General features: G+C 60.0%; 2 protein-coding genes, 1 long non-coding RNA gene and 1 other non-coding gene across 4 annotated transcripts; 1 reads left to right on the top strand and 3 right to left on the bottom strand.

Annotated features, from left to right (window-relative positions):
• Window positions 1-5,495: 5,495 nt before the first annotated feature.
• On the bottom strand, window positions 5,496-18,558 carry MYO1G (myosin IG). Its single transcript, XM_016198274.2, has 22 exons — window positions 18,197-18,558; window positions 16,707-16,915; window positions 16,497-16,590; window positions 15,690-15,855; window positions 15,430-15,483; window positions 14,721-14,816; window positions 14,452-14,571; window positions 13,761-13,970; window positions 13,520-13,665; window positions 13,012-13,126; window positions 12,735-12,905; window positions 12,476-12,546; window positions 11,310-11,384; window positions 11,043-11,175; window positions 10,658-10,824; window positions 10,203-10,410; window positions 8,124-8,347; window positions 7,512-7,656; window positions 6,789-6,893; window positions 6,517-6,630; window positions 5,792-5,946; window positions 5,496-5,703 (listed from the first exon to the last, which is right to left on the bottom strand). The coding sequence occupies exons 1-22, from the start codon at window positions 18,337-18,339 to the stop codon at window positions 5,547-5,549; spliced, it is 3,078 nt and encodes a 1,025-aa protein (XP_016053760.2). The 5' UTR covers window positions 18,340-18,558; the 3' UTR covers window positions 5,496-5,546.
• A 2,103-nt stretch (window positions 18,559-20,661) lies between these two features.
• LOC107525990 (uncharacterized) lies at window positions 20,662-26,830 on the bottom strand. The gene is made up of 4 exons (XR_015715201.1): window positions 26,333-26,830; window positions 26,001-26,178; window positions 21,861-21,952; window positions 20,662-21,640 (listed from the first exon to the last, which is right to left on the bottom strand). It is a non-coding gene; the product is annotated as an uncharacterized LOC107525990 (long non-coding RNA).
• LOC107525988 (testis-specific serine/threonine-protein kinase 1-like) lies at window positions 23,930-25,062 on the top strand. Its single transcript, XM_016198277.2, has one exon. It carries the CDS (start codon window positions 23,947-23,949, stop codon window positions 25,060-25,062), a length of 1,116 nt encoding a protein of 371 aa, XP_016053763.1. The 5' UTR covers window positions 23,930-23,946.
• LOC148092316 (small nucleolar RNA SNORA9) lies at window positions 25,797-25,928 on the bottom strand. The gene has a single exon (XR_015715218.1). It is a non-coding gene; the product is annotated as a small nucleolar RNA SNORA9 (small nucleolar RNA).
• Window positions 26,831-26,882: the final 52 nt, after the last annotated feature.

Raw genomic sequence — 26,882 nt, 5'->3', positions numbered from 1 at the left:
TCAAAAAAAAAAAAAAAATCAATAAAAACGTAATTTTAGAAATGAACCAGGAAGTTACGAACACCAGGAGCAGTTTCCTGAGCTGTCAACAGGTTTCAGTCCCCTCAGCCAAGTTTGAAACCTCTGGTCCACAGCCTTGCCAGCCCTGGGCATTGTCGGAGTCTTGGTTTTTGCCTGGACAACTGGAAGGCACATTTTCTCTGCCTCCCTGGTTGACATTTCCTGGTTTGGGGACTGCAGGTGTTTCCTCGATAGGGAAATGCCGACCCCCGGCTTCCTCCCAGTTCCTGTTGGGCGAGGAATTTTCAACACAATCGTTTGTGTTTGTGCTCCTGCGTCAGTCACTTCCCACTGCCACCACCTGAGGTCCTGGTGGCCCCTCAGGCCTTGCCCATGAGCGGTGATGGGTCTCTGAGCTGTGACCGCTTTGCAATGGGCTGTCACCTCATCACCTGCTCTGGTCCCTGTCACCCGGATTCCCTCAATCTGCTGCCAGCACCTCTAGCTGGCCGTCCTGCCTCCCTCTCAGACTCCATGTGGTGAGACCAGCCCTGCGGCTCCCTCCAGCCCTGGCCCCGGCTGTCCCCACCGTGGGAGGCTCAGCCACACCATCTGCTCCCAAGCCCACTGGCCATGGATGAATTTACCCGCAAATGGAGGCCAGCGCCGAGGGTCATCGCCACAGCCAGAGCCCTGAGTGTCCTGCCTTTCCAGAGCCTGGCTGCTGTCTGCGTTCAGAGCACAGACAGGAAACGTGCTCTCGAGTCCACGCAGGACCGCTTTCCCCCATCAGGTCCTGTTGTGCCGCCTGGTCTGGGGAGCAGCCGGGATTCCTCCTCTTCCCCTTTTGGTTGTTGCTTCTTTGTTTAATGAACGTTTTAGTTCAGGAGATAGAAATATTTTTTAGTACTTTAAAACATATATATTTATTTTTTAAAAAGATATTAGGAACAAATTTTGCCTCATTTTAAAAAATATGTTTTATTGATTTCATTTAGAGAGAGAGAGGGAAAGAGAAACACCAATGAGAGAAGCACCACCGACCGGCTGCCTCCTGCACGCCCCCTGCTGGGGGGCACCGAGCCCACAGCCCAGCATGTGCCCTGACGGAATGGAACCAGCAACCTCTTGGTTCATGGGCCGACGCTCAACCACTGAGCAACACCAGCCGGGCTAAAAAAATTATTGATTGATTTTTCAGATAGGAAGGGAGAGAGACACACACATGGATTTTTATCACTTATTTATGCATTTGTTGGTTGATTCTTGTATGTACCCTGACCGGGGAATCGAACCCTCAACCTGGCATAGTGGAACAGTGCTCTAGCCAACTGAGCTATCTGGCCAGGGCTAGAAATATTTTTAAAGTATCATTTATTAAAACCTTACTAAAATATTAAGGGAATTTAAAAGAATCCACACACAGTGCTGTGGGCTCACGGACCTACTGGCCCCATTTTTGTTTCTGGTTCTCGCCTGGTGTCTATCAATACCTGTGTCCACTTCACGTTGTCCTGACAGCGTGTCGTTCCATGTCGCACGGTCCTCTGTTCCTGCTTTACATCACGGCACCAACGTGTCGCCACCTCTTCAGGTCATCTTAGCGACCACCAGTTTAGATGAGCCGACATCCTCTAGCCATGTGTTCTGTGCTTCAGTGGGGGCGTCCAGAGGGGCAGACCACCTCCAGATGCCTGGGTTTTATTCTGGTGGAGGTGCCACAGGAGGTGTTTGCGCAAGACCACCCCCCACTGCCTCCACCTTGGACCAGAACTGCCCGGTAGAGGGGGTTCCTGCCCGGGCTGTGCAGGCTGAGAAACCAGAAACCAGAGGCCGTCAGCAGCATCCCGCTCGCCCCCTAGTGGCCGGTTCCCGCATTTGTGCAGCACAGGAAGCCCTGGACCAGGTCAAAGTGATGTCAGGTGGAAAAAGCTCAGAACGGTGGGTGCGAGGTGGAGGCTAGTTTCCCCCAAATTAATGGTGGTATCAGTACCTTCATAGGATCGGGATACATGGTGGTACATTCGTCAGAAACCCCCGATGGTACATTTAAGATCTGAAGTGTTATTGAATGTAAATTTCATGTCAAAATAGAAGTCTGTAAACAGGCACCGAGCCTCACTTGTGATGTGAAATGAAGGTGTTTGGGGCGAAGTGTGTAGTAACAAAGTTCGAGGAGAGGAATGGGTGGGCTCGGGACAGAGGGAGCGATGGACGGACAGTGTCGGAGGTGGGCTCTAGGTGGGAGATTTAAGGACATTCACTGAAATTCTGTCGACTTTGCTGCAGGTTTGAATATTTTCATGATAAAATGCTGGGGAGTCTTCCTGGAGGAGGTGGCCTCTGAGCTGGGCCTCCTCCTGGGATGAGTGCCTGTGTGGGGGGGGTTCACTATCTTTCCCTGGGATCAGGTTCATCAGGCCTGGGTGTCTGGGGGGGCATGCTGATGAGAGTGAACAGGGAAGCTGAGTCTGGCAGGGACACCCCCAGAGACCCCAATCCCCAAGGAGCTTCAGAGATGGATAGACTGGTGCCCACTGTCCCAAGATGGTGCCCAGGTGGTGGACACCGGGGCCCGGTGCTTTCATGGGAGAAGTTCCCGTAAGTGAGGGTCCCACTGCTGCTCTGGTCGTGCCCTTGCATGTGGGGACTTTGCAGCCTCCACTGTTCCCGCCATAAGCCACTGTGGTCCCACTGTGGTTGCCCCCTCAGGGCAGGGGGCAGGGAAGGGAGGCCGGGGCCTGACAGGGAGGGGAAGGGCAGAACAAGACCCACCCAGTTTTAATGACAAGCATGAGTGAAAATCGGTGGATCTCCTGTCCTTGGGGCTGGCTCAGCCAGTGCCCCTCATGCACCCTCAGGGACTGGGCATCGGGCACAGTCGGGAGGGGCCAGGGCCTGGCAGGGTTTCCTCGCTCTGTGGAGACCCCCAAGAAGACGCAGGCAGCCTCTGGTTTCAGCTCAGCTCCGTGCTGGCGAAAGCAGCGTAGGCCCTGCCCCGTTCGTCAGCTCTGAGGCCACTTCCTGGCGTCCTCAGCCACCATCAGAGCAGCTATTGGGCACAGTTGGTTGTTACATATTATAGTCTAATTATTATAGTCTAATGTTTTATGGAGGTAAAGTGCTCATTGATTTTACTGAGATGTGTCATAGCTTAGAAGTTTTATGAGTGTATCTTGGCAGACAGCTGTCATTGCAATTAAAAATAAATTACAGTGAAAAAGAAATTACTGGATTGAGTCTTGAGTAACCAAGAGAGCTGTAAAATTATACATGAGAAATGATTGAAATTCTGAGGACTGGTGCCTGGCAGCCCTGAGGAGCTCCGTGTGGCCTGGTGCATGGATGCCACGTTGCTAACCCAGGCTCTCCCACGTGCTGGATACTGAAGTGGACTGGAGACTCCTGACCACTTTCCCCAGGAGGGGCCCGGAGAGAGCAGCCGGAGGAGAATGGCAGTCAGTTGTAGACGCATTCCCCCAGTCCTTTCCAGTTGGAGGGCTGTCTGCACACTTGACCCCTGCAGTTGGAAGGCCCAGACTCCAGTTGTTGACCATGCGGGGACTTGGGAAGGCGGGAGCACGGGTAGAATTGCAGCAAGAGGGGTGGGCCTGGCATTGGAGCCCTGCATCTCTCAAGGGCACTGAAGTACCGTCCGCCTACAGTGGGTGGGTGTAGCAGACACGTGCCACACAGTGGCCCCTGACGTGGGTGTCGTGATGACTCCTTGGGCACATTGACACCAGTCCCCATCTGTGAGTGCTCCTGTCTGGCTGGGTGCTTAGGCGTAGGTGTGACATGGGACACGCCTGCCTGGATCTGCCCCACTCAGCCCCAGGGGCCCCAGGCACGTCACTGGACCTCCCATCTCCCACCTGTCACAGGAGGGTAAAGGTAACACTGACCTTGCAGGTATGGGGTGAGGTGATATTTGTGGAGCTCCTAGAACAGTGGCTCATAGTCACAGGTGCCAAATATAAGGGTTTGTGACACATGTGTGTAACGTATGGGAATTGGCCTGACACGTGGTTGGAGTCCAGTAATGGGGCTCTGTCACCTTCCTCTCCCTAGCTTGTCATCTGCCCCTGACACCCGGGGAAGCACCACCTGCACACTGCAACCCTTCTCTCTGGAGGCTGGACACACTGCGTTCAGCTCTGGGCCCAGGGAGTGCACCAGCCCCTAGCAGTGCTGGGCACCCAAATGTTGCCAGGTGGTATGTTCAGTCCCCCCTTCCGCACTAAGCCCTTGTCTCAGCTGGGCAGTGGCTGGGCTTCCCAAAGAAGTGATGGCCTGGCTGGTGTGGCTCAGTAGTTGAGCATCGACCCATGTACCAGGGGGAGGTCACGGGTTCGATTCCCAGTCAGGGCACACGTCTGGGTTGCCGAGGGCGCGACCCCCAGCAGGGGCATGCAGGAGGCAGCCAACTGATGTCGATGTCGATGTTTCTATCTCTCTCTCCCTCTCTCTTCCTGTTTCTCTAAAAAATCAATAAAAACATATTTAAAAAAAAAAAAGTGGGTGATGCCGACAGCTCTCAGCAACCCGCTCACAGCAACCTGCAGGACCCACAAAGGCCAAGACCACCTATGTCTGGGGCAGCTTAGGTCCACATTGGATTGCTCTGTGGGAGAGGCAGGGAGAGAGGCTGCAGCCCCCCAGTCCGGACCCCCAGGCTGGCCAGGGACAAGCAGCTGTCCCAGGGCAGGAGTGGCCAAACAGGACCTGTGGCAGGAGGTAACCCTGCATGCCCCAGGACAGGGACAAGGGGAAGCCTCAGTGAGGGCCGAGCCCTTCAGTGACACACCACAGGCCATGGCAGACAGATGCAAACCTCCCCTACACCAACAGGGCACACCTAAGCAAGGATGCCCCTGAATTTATGGCACCCCAGCTGTGAGAACAGAGGGTCTGCCCCTGGGTGGAAAAGAGGGCCAGGGGCTGGGAGAGGCTGGGGGCTGGGGAGGGCTCTGTTGGCCAGAGGGGCTAGTGTGTGTCCACTCTGGCCTTCCTTCCTTGACTTCCCAAGAAGCCCCAGACACCGGCCAGGCTCTCAGATTCTGGGAGGCCCTGGATGCTCCGCCCAGAGGTAGGGGTCCCAGGGCTGGGACAGTGTGCACCCTCAGAGGCTGGTGGGCCTGCCAGCTTCCCCAGGGCCTGGTAGGAACAAGGCCAGCAGTCCTACAGGAGGGGGTGGGCAGGGTCCACCTTGAGGGGACAGCCTGAAATCTATGGCGGGGAGGCGGGGGTCAGCCTGGGGCGGAGAGGAAAAGGTTTCCTCTCAGACCATGAGCTCCACATCCAGATGAGGCCCCACCAGACTGGGTCCCCAGGCCGCCTCCTCCAATCCCAGTGATCCTGCAGGGGTCAGCACAGGACACGGGGGCGACATCTGCCAAATAGGCCCGGCCGTCCACCCACAGACACAGCCCACTGGCACGTGTAGCATGCTTTTTTATTTCCCAGGGCTGGGGGATTCTCATGAGGCGGGTGGGGGCGGAGGAGCTGTCCCCTTTGGCTGCGCCTTGGCAGGCAGGACAGGGGGCTCAGCTGCTCGGCCACAGGAGGGTGAAGTTGCCTCGGCTGCAGCGGAAGTCAGGCTCGGGCTGCTCAGGCCTGGGCTCCACAGATACCAGGCGCCGGTTGCCCCGCTGGCTTAGGGGGATGCAGTCAGACACACGGACCTCCAGGGAGCGGCCGTCCCTGAAGACGATGGGAGAGAGGTCAGGTGGGGACGGACTGGGGGGCAGGGGGCAGACCCCTCAGATTGAAAGCCACCCACCCCACTCACCCCTGGCAGTGCACGGCCAGCACGCCCACCAGCTCCCCCACGCGGTTGTCCAGCGGTGGCCTTGAGCGGTGCAGACACACCACCAGGTCGTCCTGACCGGTCGCGTGCACCACCACCAGCTGGTCCCGTCCGCTGGTCACGCTCAGCCCAGTCACCTGTGGGGAGTCAGGGTCAGGGGGTAGCAGGCCCTCCTCCCGGCCCTGCAGTCTCCTAGGACCCAGACTCTGGAGCCCCATCCGCTGCTCTACCGTTGGTCCCCCGAGGTCTCCTTCCTCCCTCGAGGCTCTCAGGTGCCTGACTGTGCTGGTGGGACTGAGGAGCTGACCTTTCAGCATCTGTTCTCTCCATTCCTTCTAAGTAGCCACACTGGTCATGTGGCTCCAGACCAGATACCTGCCCAACCTCGGACTGTCATAGGGACCCTGGCCTGGACCTGCCTGGGGCCAATCGTTGCTCTGTGGGAATAGAAACTGGGGCTCCAGGGACTAGTGAGCCACAGAACTGGGTGGTGAGGGGGTCCACAGGTTCTGGTGGGAGATCTCCCAGCCGGGCATAGGTGTGGGGAGATGGCCCACCTGGGGGCCAGAGTAGAGAGTGGTGGGGAGGGGGCTGTGCCCGCAGGAAGCCATGCAGGCTGTTGGGGGGGGGTCATCCTGAGCTGAGACTATTCAGGCAGGTGAGAGGGGAGGGGCCCACGGATGCTGCTCCCCACCCCACAGGCTCACCGTGTCCAAGGGCACCGCCCGCATCACTCGGTACTGCCGGCCGGGCTCCAGCTTGTACAGGTGCCGGTCAGTGAGCAGGAGGGCGCGGTCCCGGCACTTGTTGAAACGATTCACCTGCAGGACAGGCGCTTGGGGTCACTCGCCACCCAGGCACCCCCCACGCCCGCCCTGTGTGCTCCCTGCCTGACCATTTGGAGCTGACCATTTCCCAAGTGTCAGGAGCACTGTGAGGCCTCTCAGGGGCCTGGCTTGGGCCCTTGCCCACTGCTCACCTTGCGGACGTGGCTGGAGAAGAGCACGGCGCCGAAACCATCCTTTTCCCGAAGGGTCTTCAGGCGCTGAGCAAACAGGCTGGAGGCAGTAGGGTTGTCGGTGGCCTGAGCACAGATGAGGGGCAGCTTGGGATGGGGTCTTGGGACCATGACTGACTGACAGGGACCCTGGGTGAATGGCACAGCTACCCGGGAAATAGAGTCGGACCGTGCATGTGCCACGTCCGCTGGGCTCACCTGCCACCCCGAGTCCTGAGGGCCCAGCACAGTCCCCATGGCCTAAGGTTCTAGGCATCAAGGGTCTGCCCTCCATACTGGCCACCAGCTCTGCTCCTCAGGCCAGATTTGGACGGACCCGGAGGAGTAGGACCCAGCAGCCAGTGGGAACCAGGCCCCTCCATGCACATCCACCAGGCAAACCCCAGGCCCCTGGGCCTTTTATTTCCTGCAGACCCGGTCAGGGGCAAGCTGATAGTGCCCACCCACATGAGGGCCAAGGGGAGCCATGGCTGGGGTGCTGGCTGTGGGTTGGAGGGCTGTGCTGGAGAATAGGGGAGGTGTTCCCGAGAATGGGGGGCTGGCCTTAGAATGGGGGGGGAAGGGAGTGGGGACAGGGCCGGGGAGGAGCAGGTGCTCGGTGAAGCCCAGGCAGCTCAGCTGGTTCTGGGAAACACTAACTTCAGAGGCAAAGGCCCTTCCCAGGTCCCCAGTCCCAACACTCACAGAGGACAAGTAGTCCCGCAGCCAGGCCCGCCGGCAGCCCCAGTCCTGCCGCAGCTCCTGCAGGGCCCCCATGGCGGCCACCTTGGCCTGGATCTGGGCCATGTCTGAGGGGGGGATGTTCTTCACCAGCTGCCGCGCCCGCCACCTGGGGAGACAGGTGCTTGGATGGGCCTCATCCTCCCCCACCCCGGGTCCTGCCTCTCACGCCCTTTTCCCGCAGGAGAAGGCGAAGTCCCCCAGCCTCACACCGGCCACCCTGGTGTCCCAGCCACCCCTCCTGCTCTGAGAATGCTGTTTACTCTGTGCCACTCAGCCTGGAGAACTCCTGCTCTGCCTGCAAAGCCCCCCACAGGTTTCCCTGACTCCTAGCCCCGGCCGCCACCCTCCCCTGCAGGCCACTCGTGAGGAACCGGAGGCCTGTGACCTCTCCGAATGCCCAGGGTGGTGTGGGACCGCAGGGCTCTAGTAACAACTGCGGGGCCTGGGCAGCTGGGCTTTCCCCGTGCTTTCCAATGTCTCCAGCCAGCAGTGCCGGGTTCAGACAACTGAGGCCAGGTGTTCACTGGGTACTAGCTGGGTTGGAAAGGGCGAGGGGGCAGCCGAGGGTGGTACCTGCAGAAGAGCGCGTGGCAGGTGTCCTGGAAGGGCTGCAGCACCGCTGGGGGCTGCGGCCAGACGAGGTTGCGGCCATAGAGCGGGGGCTGCCTTGCGTCCTGGAACCGCCGCTGCATCTCTGCCAGGTGAGCGCACACCTTGTGCCTCCGGAACCAGCGCATGATAGTGTAGACGGCCCGCAGTCGCCGGCAACGCCACCGCGCCAGGGTGCCCCGCCAGGCCTGTGGGGGCCAGGGAGGACCTGGTCAGGCCCCCGCCAGGCCCCGTCCCGCTCGCTGCCCACCACGGCCACCGGCCTGGGCAGCCCCTCTGCCCTACACACTGCCTTGGAGCACAGGGTGGGGCTCGCCTGACCCTGGCTCCGGGAATCACCTCCACCTGGCCTTACCCCAGCCTCTGCTCAACTCTTGGGAAAGAGCTGCTCACCGGATCCAGGTCTTTTAAGCTGAGACCCCCCCCCCACACACACACCGCTAGGGACTCCCAGGTGCCCCCAAAGAGAAAGCATGTGACAAAGGGGTTTGGGGGCAGACACAGCCCATTCCCCACCTATGAGCTGTAACTTTCAACTGTCCACCTGGAATCTGACCTGTCAGAGACCTAACCCCCTAGGAGACCCCTAGATGGAGAGGCACCCGGACTGCAACCATCAAAACCCAGACCACAAACCCTGCAAGGCAGGCAGCCCAGGGGACGCACAGATTGAAGCAGACTTAAGTAACGTCACATGGATTGCGACGTCGGGACGGATTGGGACAGACAGGAGGCGACCGGGAAGCTGACACGGGGGCGTGTGGCAGCAACGATCAGTGTGAACCTGCGAAACCCCGTTTGTTTCTGGGAACAGTGTTGTGTCATAGTCTTAAAAACAATGCTCAGCCCGGCCAGTGTGGCTCAGTTGGTTAAGCATCATCCCAGGCACCACGAGGACGCCAGTTCTATTCGGGGTCAGGGCACAAGCCTGGGTGGCGGGCTCGACCGCCAGTAGGGGTGTGAAGGAGGCAGCCGATCGTTGTTTCCCTCTCACTGATGTTTCTATCTCCCTCTCCGTTCCTCTCTCTAAAAACCAATACATATATATTTTTAAGATTAAAAACAAACAAACAATGCCTATAGGTTAGAGGAAGCAGCAGAAGTAACGGCCGTGTGCCCTGCATCGTTTCTGATGGGATCTGGGCGTCCACAAGACGTAATAGGTAATAGCGAGGCACTTGTGGAAATTCAAATGTGGCCCACATGCTAGATACTCAGATAGGTTCCATTTTACCCGTGTCAGAGTTCTTGAGCGTCAGTGTGGCCATAAGGGTGAATGCCCGTGACCTTGGCACGTGCCTGCTGGAGTATTTAGGGGTGGCCTTGCTTTATATGGCTCAGGAAAAATGCAAATCTGTACACATCTGAGCGTCTGCATGTGGGTGTGAAGAGAGTCGGAGAGGCAGACATGGGGTGGGGCGCACGGCCTAGCGAGCCAGGTGTACAAATCGTTCGGCTTTTCTGTGGGTCTGAAATGTGAAAAACAGAGGCTGTGGGGAGAGGTGGAAAATCCACTGTCCTCAGGAAAATCACACTGAAATGATGACAAAGGAAATGATCTGCTTCAAGGTAACTGGGACAGAGGTGGGGCGACTATGCAAAACCACAGTGGTCCCCAGGTGACAGTGGACGCCGGGCAGCAGGGTGGGAATTTGGTTCACTGAGCCGCACGCTTTTCTCTAGGTTTGAAATCTTTCAGAATAAATAGGAGAAAGGAGGGAGGAAGGAAAGGAAAGGAAGGAAGGAGGGAGGGAGGGAGGGGGGGAGGGAGGGGGGGAGGGGGGAGGGAGGAGGTTGGAGGTTGCAGGTCGGAGGTCGGAAGCCAGGCTCCGGAGAAAGTCGTGCTGGGAGCACCTGAGCGCCCCTGGCCTGAAGCTGGTGGCTACAGGACGTGAGGACCTGAACCAAGTCCACACCTTTTCCGGAGTCGGTTTCAGGCCTGGTCTGTCTCCTGGAAGGAGCTGGGGCCCTGCGGCACCTGGAAGTGCCCGCCCCGTGGTGCGCGATCCCCCCACCCCCACCGCGCGGGCGCCCAGGCCGCACCTTCTGCAGCAGCAGCACAATGATGGGGACGAGGCGGGCGCGGCTCTGCTCCAGGGTGACCAGCGTCTGGGGCGAGCGGATGAAGAGCTTGCTGCGCCCGAAGGCCACGTCCCCTTGCAGCCCGTGCTGCTCCAGCAGCGCCCTCACGGCCTCCTGGTCCGAGCCCAGCAGGTGGTTGGGCCACGTGTACTCACAGGTCATCTTGTACCTGTCGCCACGGGACAGGGCGGTGGGTGCCAGGCCCGGGGAGGGTGGCAGAGCGTCCCCGCCCCTCCCCCTCGATGCCACTCCCACCTTAGCCCTGCCCCCCCCCCCTCCAGCCCTCAACAAACTGCACCCTGACCCTGGCCCTGTCCGGCTCCTCCTGTCACCGAGGATCCTTTTGGGGACCCCTCCCCCGTCTGCCCCTCACCCCTCAGGACTCAACAGAGGAACGGGTGGGGGGTGGGCTGTACCTGAGCAGGAATCGAGGGTATGGCTGGCGGGAGGCGAAGCCAGCCCTGCGGACCCTCACGTTCTCCAGCAGCCCCAGGTAGGCGACCTGGTGGCGGCAGTGGCCCTCGTCCAGCTGCGCGGCCACCTTGTCTTCGTTGGGTTTGATGCAGCGCACATAGAAGGGCTCCTGGCGGGGCAGGGGGTAGTGGGAGAGGGTCACGGCCTGGCCGCAGGACGTCTCACTTGAGTACGGATGGGCCCTCCCTGCTGGAGAGGGGCTCACAGCAGAAAGAAAAAAACGCCCCCTCCCTGTGGTGCTCCGAGGCAGGCGGGGGCCTGACTGGACAGCCAGGTGTAGACAAAGGACCTGGAGGGGTCCGTGGTGGGGCTGGGACGTGGCTGTACCTTGGAGGCCAGGTTTTCGACTAGGGCCACCATGGAGTTCTTGAAGAGTGTGCCGGCAGTCAGGGGGCGCTTGGTCACTTCTGTGATGTCCTGCTGCCCATCCGGCCACATGGCCCGCAGGGTAGGGTCCGAGCTGAGGACACAGGCCGCATGCTGAGCCACCCTCGGGGAGGCAGCCCCCACCCAGCTCAGCCATTCATTGGTGGTCAGGCAGGAGCCAGACCCAAGCACCGGAGGGCCTTGCTGGCCCGATCCCAAGCCACTCACCTGTTGTAGAGCAACCGCTTGAAGTCCTGGAAAAGGGTGTCTCTGTTCTTGTCGATGAAGCCCTGAACGGAGTACCTGCGGAGACAGAGCTGGGCATGAGGGATGAGGGTGCCCCTCGAGCTCTCCCCATGCCTCTGTCTTCACAAGTGGGCCCCTCTCCCTTCCCCAGAAGTCTTTCTCCTAAAGATGAGTCCAGTGGTGGTGCCCGTGGCTCTGGACCCAAATGTCACGGCCCTGAACCCTGCTCTAGTGCATACATGCTGTGTGACCTGGGACAAGTTACTAAACCTCTCTGTGCCTCAATATATATATCACACGCTCAGAACAGTGCCTAAAAACCCAGCAACTGCATTACAGCCAGGAACTCCCAAGTCACGGTCTGTCTTAACCCTTTTTGCATCCTTTCACTGCGAGGATGCTCGGGGCCACACTCTCGGCCTGTTTGTAGCCCTGAGCTGTGCCCACACCAGGTATCTGGCTGCTTTGTCTACTCCAGTCCTCCCTGTGAGGGATACCTGAGCCACACGCGCCTCTGTGAGTCGCCTCAGATCTGATGGGGGATGAGGCGAGTGACAGCTGAGTAATAGTAACCACCGCGATTTCTGGAGAACACGCTGGGCCTTGGTGCTCAGGGTGTGGCCTGAGGACCCGGTGCTTGTTAGAAACACAGACTCTGACCCCTCTGCCCTAGGTGCTGACCTGTACCTGTACCTAGCTCGTCGGGTGACAGAGCGACCCTGGGCGCCCAGCAAAGGCCCCACCTGGCTCCACCTGGGATGGGGCCCAGGTGTGGGCGTTTCTGAAAGCTCCCCAGAAGACTCTATGATTTGGCCAGGGCTGAGAACCACTATCTTAAAAGCCCTGTGGCGAAGGGTATGTTTCAAGTGTCTTAAAAGGGAGGGGGGTAGCTCGGCTGGTGTGGCCTAGTGGTTGAGAATCATCACACACACCAGGAGGTCACCAGTTCAATTCCTGGTCAGGGCACGTGGCCGGGTTTCAGGCTCGATACCCAGTAGGGGGGGTGCAGGAGGCAGCCGATCGATGTGTCTCATCCATGTTTTTCTCTCTCTCTCCCTCTCCCTTCCTCTCTACACAATCAATAAAGTCATTTTTATAAAAAAAGGAGGGGGCAGACGGGAGGACCGAAGGTGGGGTAGGGGCCTTACGTGACGTCCCCCGCATAGTGCTTGATCCTGAAGTCTCGGCCAAACTCCATGGTCTTGTCTGTGGGGCAGAGCTGATGGGGGGACAGCCAGGGTCAATGCACAGAAGGGGGGGTCTGCAGGGAAGGGGTGGACAGTCCTGCGGGGGGGCCGGGCCACCACTATGGCCCTTCTGAGCTGGGCAGCGTGGTGCTTGTGGGGCGCAGGCCAGCGCCATGACCAGCTGGGGCTGGGAGGTGGGGTGCGCGCAGGAGGGGGGCACCTGGCGGCTGGTGTAGTGGGCGTGGTGGCGGTGGTGCGTGTCCAGGGTCTGCAGGAAGATCCGGTCTGTGATGGTGCCGGCGCTGCTGCAGGCCTCGTCCAGCACGGCCAGGATGCCCCGGTGGGGCCGCTCGACCAGGTCCACGATGGTGGCGTTGTTGAAGTACTCCACCTGCCGCAGAGTGAGCGGGCGGCTCCCAGCCTGGCCGGCTGGCCTCTCCCCCCGCCCAGCGCCTCTTCCCCGCCAGGGCCCGTGGTGCAGGGCGGCAGGCACTCACGCTCTGCCAGGCGATGCCCTCCCGCTGGTACTCCTCCTGCTCCTGTTTCAGGATGAGCTGGATGAACAGCTGCTGCAGCTTCTCATTGCAGTAGTTGATGCAGAACTGCTCGAAGCTGGGCAGGGGCCCACCAGCATCACGCCACTGCCGGTGTGGGCTTTTGCTCCATGTGGCAGCCTCGCCCCAGCAGCTCCTCTGAAGCTGGCTCACGGGGTCCGGTGCCAGCCCCCCCACCATGGCCTCACTGTGGGGTGGTTCTCCCGAGCTGGGCCCTTCCTTACCCCTGGGCCCCACCTCTGGCACATGTGCCCACAGCAAGGGGAAGTGAGCTTGGGATTTTGCCTTCCCGGGTATCACTGAATGGGTGGCACTACTGAGGCAGGCTTGGATGTGACCCTGGGGTCAGGGACCAGCCAGGACAGACACCAGACATCCCGCTCCCCAGCCAGCCAAGCTCCCTGGGACTGAGGGGGCCCTAGAGGTTGGGGGTCAGAGCTGGGCTGCCCACCTGTTGACAGGGAACACTTCGAAGCCATAGATGTCCAAGACGCCGATGACTGTATCCTTGCCGTCCCGCCGGGGGTCCCGGCCCCGGGCTTCCATGACACTGTTGATCCGGTTCACCACCCACTCAAACAGCCGCTGGTACACCGCCTGGGGAGAGCCCGAGCTGCTTCTGGCTGCCTCTGGCCTTGCTGCCCCCAGGAAGGCCTCCTGGGCTCTTCCCCACACTGCCCGCCCCACAGTACCTTGGCACAGGCGTCCCGGGCGTAGCTGGCCTCGGCTGCAGTATGGCCCTTCTCAATGACTTCCCTGCCCCCGGAGGCTACAGTGCGTGCCAGCAGGCAGCGCATCACCAGCTCCCGGGGCGTGGCCGTCAGCTCAGCCACGTGGTCCACCAGCACCTCCTCGGCCACAGCCAGGCGCCCCTCTTCCATCTCCACAAATTCAATATTTCCCTGGTGATGGGGAAACCGGGGAAACTCAGGCTCCTTGCCCCAGAAGAGCCTGCACGCCTTTGCCCGGGGAGGGGTAAGGGGTGGCAGGGGCATAGCCCGAGATGGGGGAGGGCCCCCAGCAGCCAGGGGTTTCCCCAAGGCTTCCCACCAAGCACGCTGGCTATGTGCTACCTCAGAGAGAACACAGGCCAGAGGCACACAGCTCTTCAGGGACAGAATCAAGAGGCAGGTCTGCACGATGCTCGGCTGACCAGCCAGGACCGCCCTTGCCTGCTACGCGTGGGCTCATCCACCAGACAAGGGCCTGGCAGCTCCCAGGCCGGAATGGCCGCAGTCTGGGCACATGCAGCCCGTGGCTCAGGGACCCACAGCCTAAGCATCTGGGCTCCAGCACGGGGGGGGGGCAGCTACATGGCTGGGTTGTCGGAGACCAGCCTCCTCCCTAAGGTGCACCCGAGGACAGCACACGGGAGGCGCGCACCAGGTGCAGTATGGCTGCCAGGATCCGGCGCACAGAGCGCATCTCCTCCTCGCCGAAGCCGATCACCCGCATGGCCTCCGTCACCGCCTGGTGGTGGCTCCTCTCCTCGCTGTCCGAGGCCTGGGGGAGACGGGGATCGGCGCTCCAGCGCGTGCTCAGGCACGGCACCCCCCACACGCCGTGCCCCATCCCCTGCACTGAAAGCCTGTTGAATCGGGGGGCCCTGCTGGTGCCGCTGGGCACCCAGCACGCCTGAAGCCGCCACTCACACTGAGCCCTGCGCCCTGGCGGGTGAAGTTGTACAGGGCGGGGTTTCTCTGCAGGTGCAGTTCTTGCAGCTCCGCATCCTCAGAGCCTCGCAGCACCTGGAGGACACGCCCTTGGGTCAGGCCCTGCCCACAGGCAGGACAGCACCCAGCCAACCATGGGTGCTCCGTGACCCTGTGGACACTGCCCGAGTGCAGGGAGAACCCACTTCAGGTTCAGACACAGTGTCGACGCTGAACGAGCCTGAGAACTCATTTCAATAGTCAGACGTGGTGTAGACACCACACGAATACAGAGATTCTGCCTCAGTGGTCGGACACTGCCCGTAACCAGGTAGAACCCAAGTAAGTCGGTCAGACTGCCTGAGTCCAGAGAGGTCCCACCTCAGTGGTCAGACGTGGTCGTACACCGCATGTGTTATGGGAGACCCCAATTTGGTGGGTCAGAATGCATTGGACACCAACTGTGTCCAGAGTGAACTCACCTCAATGACATGGTGTAGAGATGCCCGTGGCCCAGGAGACCTCAGTGGGTCTCACTCTGTGTAGACACCACCCATGTCCAGGTAGAACTCACCTCAGGGTCAGTCCTGAACACATGGCTGTGTCCCAGGAGAACCCACCCCAGTGAGGGTGGGGCACAGCAGGGGCCAGAAAATGGACTGTAGGCGGGGTGTTGGGAAGGACTGCCCACGGGCCTGCCTTGGCTCACCTGATAGAAGGCGTGGAAGTTCCTTTCACCCACGTGCTGCTTGAGGACCCGAGACTGAGGAGAGAGGGGAAGCTGGACCCATGTGCCTGGGTGGAGGGGGCCCCCAGGGGACAGGCCCAGAGCCCCAGGGCAGTGCAGGTAGCAGGGTGGCTACCCTGGCCACAGAGGGAGCCCCACTCTGTGAACCTGGCACATCAAAGAAGGTTAAGTTCCTGCCCCCAGGGCCCTGGGCCTGGGAGGGAGAGGCCTGTGCAATCTACCTTTTCCAGTAAGTAGCTGTGGATGTGTCCCCCCACGGGGTCTCCTTTGAAGTCAAAGTTGATGTCCATGTACTTGCCGAAGCGGCTGGAGTTGTGGTTGCGGTTGGTGCGGGCATTCCCGAAGGCCTCCAGCACACAGGTGGACTTGAGCAACACATCCTTCACCCTGCAGGAGGGCACAGGTTGGGGCTACAATGTAAAGACCTCCAGCAGGGGACCGTCCAGCAGTCCAGTGTCCCAGTCTGAGCCATGCTCTGAGCTTCCCTTTACAGGCCATGGACAGCCCTTCACCCTGAGATGCCCGGAGCGGCCCTGCCAGGCACCTCCCGCCTGCCCCCAGCCGGCTGCAGCCTGCCATGAGGTCCTGAGTCCGGACGCTCCACCATCGACCTCCGGCTGCAGGGAGAGCAGCTGCCAGCCACATGCTCAGCAACATCTGTCTCCCAAGCCCCACGTCACCCCGTGTCTGTCCACAGGAAGAGCAGGTTTCCACACAGGAAGCTGGTGAGCAGCAGGCCGGCCCTGATTTCCGGTTCCCGGCCTAAACCCAACACCTGACTTGGCATCCTGGGCCTTCCTGGCCGGGCAACGTCTCCACTCTGTCCCGTGCCCCGAGAGAAGCCAAGCACCGCCGTCTGTGGGCCCTCCGCACCCTTCCTGTGGCAAGGTGCCCCCGGCACTGGGTCTCGCCTCCCCTCGCCTCGGTTGAGAAGCCCTTGGTGTGGGGCACAGGAGCCTTCCCAACACGGCCCCCGGGCTCCGTGGTGCCTCCTGCTGTCCAGCCCCTGCCCAGCCGGCTGCCCTCACCTCTCGACCTCCGCCCTCTGGCTGGGGTTGGTGACGGCAGCGATGTACTGCATGATGTGCTTGCTGGCCTCCGTCTTCCCCGCCCCGCTCTCCCCTGCCGGAGAGACAGAGTGAGCAGTCCCCCCCGCACAGCCCCGTGCCCACTTCCCCCGGGTGCTCCAGTCACCTCCCATTTCTCAAAAATAAAGATGCTGGGGTCCAACGGGGTACCTGAGATCACGATGCAGGTGTCCCTGGACCTGCGTTTCATGGCCCTGTAGGCGGCGTTGGCCACGGCGTACAGGTGGGGCGGCCGCTCGTAGAGCTCGCGGCCCTGGTACCTGGCGATGGCCTCGGGCCCATAGAGGGGCAGCTGCTGGTAGGGGTTCACGGACACGAGCACCTCGCCAATGTAGGTGTAGATGCGACCCTGCTTGAACCTGGCAAAGGCGGGGCCACCCCTCAGCTCTCAGGGCCAGGGGTTCAAGCGCCCAGCACCCAGTTCCTGAGCCCTGGCCCACCCCTGGGCTGAGCTTGGAGAAAGGAAGGTGGTGGCCCTGTCTTCCCGGAATGTAGTGTTGGGGTCCACACTGCTCTCCACGGGGTCCTGAAAGCACCCATTTTATGAAGGGACCAACTTGTCCAGAGTCACACTGGGCAAGGCAGAGCCAGCAGGTAGGGAGACAGGCTACAGCCACGACTGACAGGGGCTGGGAGGCAGAGGGTGGGGCCTCGGCTATTTCCTGTCTCAAGACCTGGGCGGGACCCAGTGCCAGGAGGGGACCCCGCCTAGCCACACCCAGACGGCAGGGCCTGGGAGGGGTGCCGGGAAGGTACCTGGGGCTGCAGCGGCCCCCACCCTCCCCCAGCACATCTTGACTTCTCAACCCCTCCCTTCAGGACCCCAGTCACCTGCGGGGGTGCCTGCATTGTGGGGAGCACTGGTAGGCCTGCTCCCCAGGGTGTCTGGGAACTGCCCTTCCCCTGGCACCCATTAGAGTTCCTCTTCCTCAGCTGCCTCTGACGGGGGAGTTTCCTTGCTACACCCGCCCCCCCCCCCAACGGCCACCCGGGACCTGCCACCAGGGACCCACTCAGAGACACTTTCTCATGTGTCAGCTGAGTGGCCGGGGCTCAGTGTCCAGGTCAGGATGGAGATGTGATGCTCTCATAAGCCGGTTTGTATGAATGAGAGGTGCTTAGCTCAGCGCCCCACACAAAGTAGCTCCCTTCTGTCCTCTGACTCCAGCAGTCTGCTCAGTGGGGCTGCCTTCTGCTCCCCGCGGCTGCCCAGGGGTGAGGCCGGCTCCTGCCAGCCACCGCATGTCACTGCCTGACCCAGGCTCCTCCCTGCCCTCTGCCTTTCTCCATTGGAAATCGGGCCTCCTGTCACTCTACCAGCTGTGCCCTGCAGTACCCACGTGCCCCCGAGACTCATTCAGCTCAGCTGGGCCCCACGAGGGTGATGGGGTGTCCAGCAGTCTGGGTGCTGGTTTGGGTGCCAGGAAGAAGGCGGCAGAAAGCACTGGTTGTGTGGGAGGCAGGAGTCTGAGGAGCTGGAGCGAGGGCTGGCCAGCCCCACCCCCCCAGCCCTGAAGGGACAGTGCTGCCTGCCCCACCGAGCCCCCCTGCGGTGACCCATAGGGCAGTCTGGGTGGCTGTGTAGGCAGCTCCCCCCCCACTGGGGACCAGGGAGAAGGGCGCCAGGGCCCTGGGCCCACCTGAGCTTCAGGTTCTCCATGAAGTCTTCCATGGTCACTTGGTCCAAAAGCACAAAGTCCGCTTTGCCGCACTCGGGGCCTTCTTCATCCTCCAGCCTGCCGGCAGCGGGGAGCACCCAGTCCAGGTTGCCCGCCTGCCCCATCTTCCTGCGCAGAGGGCGGAGGGAGCAGGCCTGGCCTCTGCCCACAGCTCTCCCTGCCGCCTCCCCGAGTGCGGTGAAGTAGGAAGTGGGTTCTGGCCCGGGGAGGGGCTGCCTTCCCTCCCGAGGGGCTCTGACCCTGCTTCCTGGGCGGGCTGGCTAGTGCTGCTCTGCAGGGAGGGCTCCTTCTGGCCCCCGAGGAAGCCCAACCCTCCGATCTCCAATCCACCCAACCCCAGCAGCAGAGGCCCCCAGCCCTGCCACATGGGAGGGAGTCACCTGCAGGACCAACCAAAAGGAAAGACTCCCTGACAGTTGGTTACTTCACCCCACGTGCCTGTGTCTGTCAGCCCTCAGCCTTCGGCAGTGGTGGGGTTCAGGGTAAATGGCATTTGGTGAAAGTGAGAAAACACCGATGCCCTGGCCTCTGGGGCAGAGACCACCCCAGGATGTGAAGGACAAGCCCAGCTTCACGTGGGACCTGTTGCAGGGCCAGTTGGGAGTCCAGATTCACCTGCCTCTGAATGTCTCCCAGAAGGTTCTCTCCTGTGCTCAGGGCCCACCCACCTGTCCCTTCAGTAGAAAGGACCAGGAACAGCACCAGCCACCCTCCAGTCCCCTCACTCTGCAGACCACGCAGCAGTTAGAAGTGGCTCAGTTCTGTATCCAAACAGCATCCCTTGACTACAGGTGTCCTCCAGGTGGGGCAGGCTGTTCTCTCCTATCCCTTCCCTCGGCAGGGCACACAGAGTACCCCCTAAATTCCAGTCATCCGTGTGCCGCCTTTGGGATTCTGCTCTAAAAAACCTAGTTTATTTAACAATTGTCTCTCAACCAATTCACTTTTCAATCTCTGAAATAACTGACGTGCAAGGGTTCTCCTCCCTCAAGTACCTTACAACGAATACATATTTAATAAAATTGAAAAGTGCTTATTTAAGTGTGGGATGAACCCAGGCTGAGCTCCCAGTGCACTGCCCTGAGAGCCTCCCACAGACAGGCTTTGGCTCCACCCTGGGGTCCTCTCCTCTTGCAAACGGGGTCCCACGTCACCCACCCAAGCTGCAGAGACCCCTCAGCCCCGCCTCTGGGGCTGGTGCTTTTGAAGGGCTTTCCAAACTGAAGCTCAAGAGAGCGTGGGGAGGTCTGTGCGAGGCAGTAGCAGGGTTTCACTTCCCGTCTTCTGAGGTCAACATCCCAGGTCTGCATGAACACTCACCCGAGAGGAACATCCCCAGTGAAACTCCGGGGATAGTGAAACCCGAACTTGGCAAAATTTTCACATCACAGAAGTTTTCTTTGGGGTATTTTCCCCCCAGTAAAAATGTCAAGACCTTTTTAAGGTCAGGGACTCAGCTTTCAGGGCCTGGCTTTAGATGCTGCTGCTGTGACCTTGAGCCTGACCACGCTCTCCACCCCACAGCTTGCAGGAAAGTCCCCACCCACCACCTCATGTATCTCGTGAGGCCAAGGTGACATCACACCAAAAATCTTTTCCCTTCCAGGGCGTGGCTGGACCTGTGGGCTGCTGGTCAGCCTCAGCCTTGTCCCAGGCAGTACAGGGGGTGGCCAGGCCTGCAGTGTCCCACAGCTGGGCAGGGAAGGCGGTGGGACAGGAGTGAGGGTGGGGCAGCAGTGTCCCTCTCCTGTCCCATCTGGACCAGTTTCAAGATGCCTCCACCTCCCTGCGGGGCCCCTGGCCGATGCCTTTGACCTGGGCAGCACATCACTGGTCCCCACCCACAGGCACCCACTTAGGGCCTGACTACATCGCCTAATCTCAAGCTCGCACACTGCACGCCTCAGCCCAGCCAGTCCTCTAAAGGCGCAGGGGAGCTGCTCTGAGGACACCTCCCACTCTCCGACTGCCAGGAGGGTCCCTCTACTTTTGGTTCTGTGGTGAGGCTTTCTGCCTGGGCCTCAGGGTGTGGCTGACGTGACTCGGGTGCAGGGACCTCTGGGTACTCTTCCCTTTGCTCATCACTAGCCAACTGAATGTGAAACTAGCTCTGTCAGCCCAGCCCGTCACTCCCGCTCACGTGGGCCTTGGGGGTTAACCCGTGTACACAATACTGGGCTGTGACCATGTGCTTATAAAGCAGACAATGCGGGTGCGGCACTCTTACTAGGGTGCTTGGCACAGATGCAGAATCCACCCCAGTATCTCAAGATAAACCTCCCGGGCACAGCCCCCGCCCCCCCCCTTTACAAAGGTTCAAGTGGGGGGATGGGAGGCACTTCAATTCAGCTCAAACGCCCTCAAGGGCAGGTCTTTCTCTTTTTGTACTGAGCATACTGTGGAAAGGAGAGAACGAGGCTGAATCACACATTTAAAATCTGTTTATTACACGTCCCTTGTTTCTCAAGCAAGATGAAGACAGAATGTCAAAACCTGGGGTCAGAGAATGTCAGTCAGACACCAGGCCCGGAGCCACCCAATCCCAGCCAAGAACCAGGAATTCCCGACTCCTTGCAGAAAGGGAGCAGTGAGGACTGGAACCTGCTCAGGGAAGTCAGGAGCCAAGGCCTGGGTTCAAATTCTGCTGCACCCTCCTGGTGTGCCAGCACGGTGGGTCTCCCACCTTTCAGCATCGATTTCATCCGTAAAAACAACGAAATTGAAAAAAACCCTGAGGCCTGTGGTAAAAACTCAGTGAGGTAAGCATAGAGCCAGAGGCTGTTATATCTGCCTGTGGCCAGAGTGGCAATAACTACACCTGGGCTCCCACTCCTGACTCCACTGTGAGCAGAGCCAATGTGGCAGCCCGCCCTATCCAGGCCCACACCCTGCTGACCTAGAAAACTCCTAGGGGGAAAGGGCGCATGGCAAACCCAAAACCAGAGGCAATCAAATGCCTGACAGACTCGGCTCCGAGAGCCCTGACACCAGGCCACTGTGTCAGCTTGAAGTCAGTTAGCTTTTCTGGGACTCAAGTCACCTGACTCAATATGGAAAGGCCAGAACAAGTGGATGGTTCTGACCGTCTTGGCCAGGAACTCCTGCATAATGCCCACTGAAGATCCTGGACCAGCCTGAGGGCCACTACTCTCTCGGGTCTTCTCTAGCTCTGACATCCTGGGATTTCTGGGGCTGAAACACGGGGGAGGGAGAACTGCCAAGTGTCATGGGCTGGGGCAGGGACACACAGCAGTCTGCTGGGGGGAGGTGCCCCGCAGGAACGGTGAAGGGTCTGACCCTCCAGGTTTACAGATGCTGGGAGGAAGCTTGAGTCCTCAATGAGACAGACTGATTCTTCACATCAGCAGTAATTGTAGCATCAGGATTTCCCAACAGCTCCAATTCCTACAGGGCAATGCAAGGCCACTGTGCTCTGCATGCAGGAGAGAGCAGTGATTGCGGGAAGGGGGGGCGGGGGCGTGGCTTGCCCATTAGCTCCCGGGCTCTCTGTTCTGGTGGGAGGGGCTACCTTGCCCACCCCAAGGCTGTCTCGAAAACCTTGGATAGTCTGGGCAGAAGGGCAGCCAGTGCCTTGCTCCCAGAACTGAAGAAACACAAGACTCACGGACAAATAAGTGTCTCCCGATGGCCGCTCCGCCGAGGCTGGTGTGTCCATTGTCTGCACTTGGACAGGTCGGAGTCCACTGGAGCCTCTACCTTCAAGGAAAGGGTGGTGTGACCCCGCCATGCAGCGGGCACAGAAGCACTGCCCCACCAGGACTATGCTGGCCACCCCTGACTGTACCCAACAGCCCGCACACCAAGAACACAGGTGTTCCCTCCAGCTTCTAAAATCCATGCCTCCCTCTAGGTCTGCTGGGCTGGAGGCCTGTTGTCCACTCCCAACCTGCTAGTTTCTCGCTGGGTGAGCTTGGACACAGAATTCTGACCCTGTCATCTGTACTGGACCTAATGCCACCCTAGAGTGGTTCTCAAAGATTTAAACTGGGTGAAAGCACTGCACCCTCCGTGCTGTGCACCTGGTCTAAGAGGCTCTGTTATGGCAAGCAGGTGGGTTACTCCATCTGCCTTGGGCACCTTGGTTTTGACTTTGCCACATCACGCCCTCCACCAGCAAGGCCGAGGGGGATGGTGCCTGCATGGTCCAAGTGTGCTTGGGCCATCCCAAGCTGGGCCATATGAGAGGCACCAGCTCTCTCTGGGCAGATACCACCAAGGTTAAACCAAAGGCTAGGCCAGCCCTGCCCGCTCCTGCTCCTCAGGGTATGGCGCAAACAGGTGATAGACAAAGGGCTGTCACAGCAGAGGGCTCCACTGCCGGCAGAAACTGGCCCTGTCTATTGCTGACCTCTTCACTTGCACTGTCCTTAGACCATTCCAGGAGCAGCCGCAGGCAAAGTGGGATCCAGGTTCAGCTTCTGCCCGCAGCCCCAGATCTGCCCTGAAAGCCCAGTCACAGCTACAGTCTGTGCAGTCCCCCAGGAGGGAACACGCAAGAGCAGAAACCCCTGCCAGCTGTCCCCCGCACAGAACCAGCCAAAGGAGCAGGCTGGCAATGATTTGGAAAAGGAAAGAAAAGTGAAGGAGGTGAGTCCAGCCAAACCACGTGGAGGGCAGAGCCCTGGTGTCCTAAAGGCAGTGACCCCGGGGCCTAGAGTCTTTGCTCACCCCCCTGAAACCACTTAGACCCTTCTCCACTCCACCTGTGTGGGCACAAGCAAGGGGTACCAGGACTGAAAGGGAAAAAAGGTGACAAGCAAGGGCTTCCAGGATTGAAGGAAGGGAAAAAAGAGCAGGGGCATTTGACCCCCTGGTGTGGCTCAGCGGCTGAGCATTGACCTAGGATCCAGGAGATCGGGGTTTGATTCCTGGTCAAGGCACAAGCCCGGGTTGTGCGTTTGATCCCCAGTAGGGAGCGTGCAGAGGGCAGCCAATCAATGACTCATCACCGATGTGTCTCTCTCTGACATCAATAGACATATCAAAAAAAACTCAAAAAGGATCCAGGACATTTCTTCCCAGTTCCATGCCTGTGGGGGTCACTGTGGCCTTCAGCTAAGGTCACTGCCTCTCTCAAGGTCACCCTTTCTACACTACCTTTCCCAGGTTCCAGTGATCCCCCCTCCCTCTTTCCAGGACTGTGATTATCATTGGGGTTCCCTGAACTCTGCTTCCACTTTTGAAAATTATGCCCTTATGAAACCCGCAGAGTGCCTCAAATGGAGTACTCTTGTTTCCTGCTGGGACCCAGACTGATATAACCACCTGGCCTGGGTTTCCTGGGTGCAGTAATCAGCCCCTCTGCTCGACAAGCCGTCCTGGCTCTGGAATTGGAGGCACGGGCAGACCAATGTGTCCCCACAGCCCCCTCACACCTCAGGTCCCAGTCAAGTGCAAGGCCACTCTCTGCAGGCCTTCAGTCGTCCCCAGTCCACTGGCCAGCCTTCCAGGGTTCTGAGTCTAAGTGGCTCAAGCCAGAGCCTCATTCCCCTAGGGCACCCTTCCTTTATGACTTCACCCACTGAAGTCACCTGGGAGACAATGCTGAACGTTCCACCCCAGAGTCTGGGCCTCTTGGAGGCCCGGCCAGCCCAGAGGACTCTCTGTCCAGTGTAAATGAGGACACCACTGGCCCATGTCTCACAGGTGTGTAGAGGGCAGCCTCAGAGGCACTGGGTGCTCCTGGCACCATGGATGATGCTGCCGTCCTCAAGCGACGAGGCTACATCATGGGGATAAATTTGGGAGAAGGCTCATATGCAAAAGTCAAATCCGCTTACTCTGAGCGCCTGAAGTTCAACGTGGCGGTCAAGATCATTGACCGCAAGAAAGCCCCCACGGACTTCTTGGAGAAATTCCTTCCCCGGGAAATTGAGATTCTGATCATGCTAAACCACCGCTCCATCGTCAAGACCTATGAGATCTTCGAGACGTCGGAGGGCAAGGTCTATATTGTCATGGAGCTCGGGGCCCAGGGTGACCTCCTCGAGTTCATTAAAACCCGGGGAGCCCTGCACGAAGACGATGCTCGCAAGAAGTTCTACCAGCTCTCCTCGGCCATTAAGTACTGCCACGACCTGGACATTGTCCACCGAGACCTCAAGTGCGAGAACCTCCTCCTCGACAAGGACTTCAACATCAAGTTGTCTGACTTCGGCTTCTCCAAGCGCTGCCTGCGGGATGACAGCGGCCGGCTGACACTGAGCAAGACCTTCTGCGGGTCAGCAGCATATGCTGCCCCCGAGGTGCTGCAGGGCATCCCCTACCAGCCCAAGGTCTATGACATCTGGAGCCTGGGCGTTGTCCTCTACATCATGGTCTGTGGCTCCATGCCCTATGACGACTCCAACATCAAGAAGATGCTGCGCATCCAGAAGGAGCACCGCGTCAACTTCCCTCGCTCAAAGCACCTGACAAACGAATGCAAGGACCTCATCTACCGCATGCTACAGCCGGACGTCAAGCGGAGGCTGCAAATTGATGAGGTCCTTGACCACGGCTGGGTGCAGCCAAAGGCCCGGAGCATGTCCTATGCAGCCGTCAACAAAGAGGAGGAGAGCCCCCAGGGCACTGAGCCCTCACAGACTGCTGTGCCCAGCTCTGACAAGAAGTCTGCCACCCACGTGGAGCCCCAGGAGGAAGCACAGCCCGAGATGCCAAAGTCAAATCCCAAGGAGGAGACGCTGCAAGTGCCAGGATGCTCCAACTCCAGGACCACAAGCTTCACCCTTACAAATGACCAGCCGAGCAAGGAGACAGTGGAAGGGGGGGCTTCCTCGAAGGCCCCAGATATACACACCCAGTGAGCCTCTTGCATGGCCCAGGGGGCTGGCAGAGAATGAGGCAGAGCTCACAGCTTAGAGTCTGAGCTCCAAAAAGCCAAAGGATGAGCCAGTGAAGGAAGACAATCCTGGATGAGCCACTATTTTTGTAAGTTTCTCCCCACTCCCTTTGAACATGGCTAAAGAAGCAATAAACCACTATATTAGTGCATACTCTGGGTGCACAATTAGTAAGTTTCGCAAAAGAGTCTAGCCAACACCATTGCTCTCCTCTCCCATGGGCACACAGAGCTCACCCGTCATTCATCCCCTGCAGAACTTAGCCTGGGGTTCTCTTAGGTTTGTCTCCTGAACCCTCAGTCCCCCAGGACAGGGCTCGTGCCCATTACTGCTCTCTATTCCTACTCTCTGCAGCTGACCTGCCTCCTCTCCTCCCACTCCCCTTGAGCTCCACTTTCAACGTCTGTAAGGCTGTTCAGGATATAAGACAAAATTCGTCAGGAGCCTGGAACATTAGCAAGACCCAAAACCCCAAAACAGCCTCTGCAAAAACATGACTGTTCTGTGACCTGCACTACAACCCAGTGGGTGACTTGCCCCATGTCGCTATTGAGCACCTGAAACGTGGATACTGTGGGAAAAAAAACACACGGAATTTAAAAAGTTTACTTAATTTAAGCCCACGTGGCTAAGTGGTCCCATGGGGCAGTGTAGACCCACACGGGTGCCCAGCACACCAGGCCCGGAGAGGAGCAAGCGGCTGTCTGAAATGTCTATAACCTTGCTCCGGATGCAGCGGGGCAAGGCCTCAAACCGTCCCAGGTTGCTCTCGCAAGCTCTGTAGGAATGCACGGAGTCACCGCAGACCCCAGCACGCTGGAGGCTTGCGGCCCGCGGCCCGGCCCCCGGCAGCTTCGAGACAAGACCGCCCCCCATTCCAGCGCAGAGCTCCCTAAACTTACCAGACCCCGGGGTTGCCCGCGGCCTCACGCCGTTGGCTGGAACGGCCCTTCTTCCACAGCCTCCTGCGGGTCAGCGCGCACTGCGGGGCCCTGGGCAGGGCGCACGAGCAGGGTCGGCGGGGGCGCAGCGGTCCCGGGGCTGCGAGGGGCACTCCGGGCGCAGGGCGCCGCGGGACGGCTGCGGAGAGACGCACGCTCAGCGCCGGCGGCCCCGCAGCGCCCGCTTCCCGTCCCCCCCCCAGGTCCCACGTGTCTTCCGAAGGAGGCTCAGAGCCGGGCTGGAGACCCCTCCCGCAGGCCAGCGCGCCGCCCCGCCGCCCCCCGACTCTTACGCGGCCTCGGCATTCGGCCGGCCCGGTCTGGGACCCTCGATGGACTCGGATGAAGACGACGACACCCGGGGGTCCCGCACCACCACCGTCAGCCACGGCGGCCGCCCGACGCGCCGCTCCCTGCGTCATCGCGCATCGCCCCCAGGGGCACGCTGCGTCACGTGACGCCCGGCCAGCAGGGGCCCGGGGAGGTGACGTCACGGGGTCCCGGGCGCGGTCTGGAGGGCTGGTGCTGCTCGCCTCGATCGTCCCGGGGAGGACGGAGCCCAAGTCCAGTGCTCGGTGCGGCCGAGCGCCGCGAGCCTGCCAACCCGGGCGGGACGGGGCCCCGAGGCGGCCCCGCAAGTGAAAGGGGGTGTTGGCCCGTCCTGCGCCAAGCAGCGCGACCCCCCTGCTTTCAGAACCCCAGCCTCCCCTTTCCAAGGGAACTCGAGCCCTAGCGGCTAAGGGAGCCCGCGCTCGTCTCACACGCGGGCTACGTCCCGAGGACCCGGGCGCCCTCACACCGGCCACGTGCCCGAGTCCGCGGAGGGAAGGGCCCCGCCGGCCA

Source organism: Miniopterus natalensis, chromosome 10 (assembly GCF_054644295.1).
Source record: "Miniopterus natalensis isolate mMinNat1 chromosome 10, mMinNat1.hap1, whole genome shotgun sequence".
NCBI classification, from domain to species: Eukaryota; Metazoa; Chordata; class Mammalia; order Chiroptera; family Miniopteridae; genus Miniopterus; species Miniopterus natalensis.
The sequence above is the reverse complement of the archived record's forward strand: the minus strand, read 5'-3'. Positions and strand labels throughout refer to the sequence as shown.

Bases quoted from the DNA above. Each gene is read 5' to 3' on its own strand.
- MYO1G (XM_016198274.2), bottom strand. From the start codon at position 18,339: ATGGGGCAGGCGGGCAACCTGGACTGGGTGCTCCCCGCTGCCGGCAGG. The intron at 15,856-16,496 runs GTGAGGGCAGCC...GCCCTCCTGCAG, and splicing joins CAGAGGGCGGAGGTCGAGAG to GGTGAAGGATGTGTTGCTCA. The intron at 12,906-13,011 runs GTGAGTGCCTGC...ACTCTGCGGCAG, and splicing joins AGGGCATCGCCTGGCAGAGC to GTGGAGTACTTCAACAACGC.
- LOC107525988 (XM_016198277.2), top strand. From the start codon at position 23,947: ATGGATGATGCTGCCGTCCTCAAGCGACGAGGCTACATCATGGGGATA.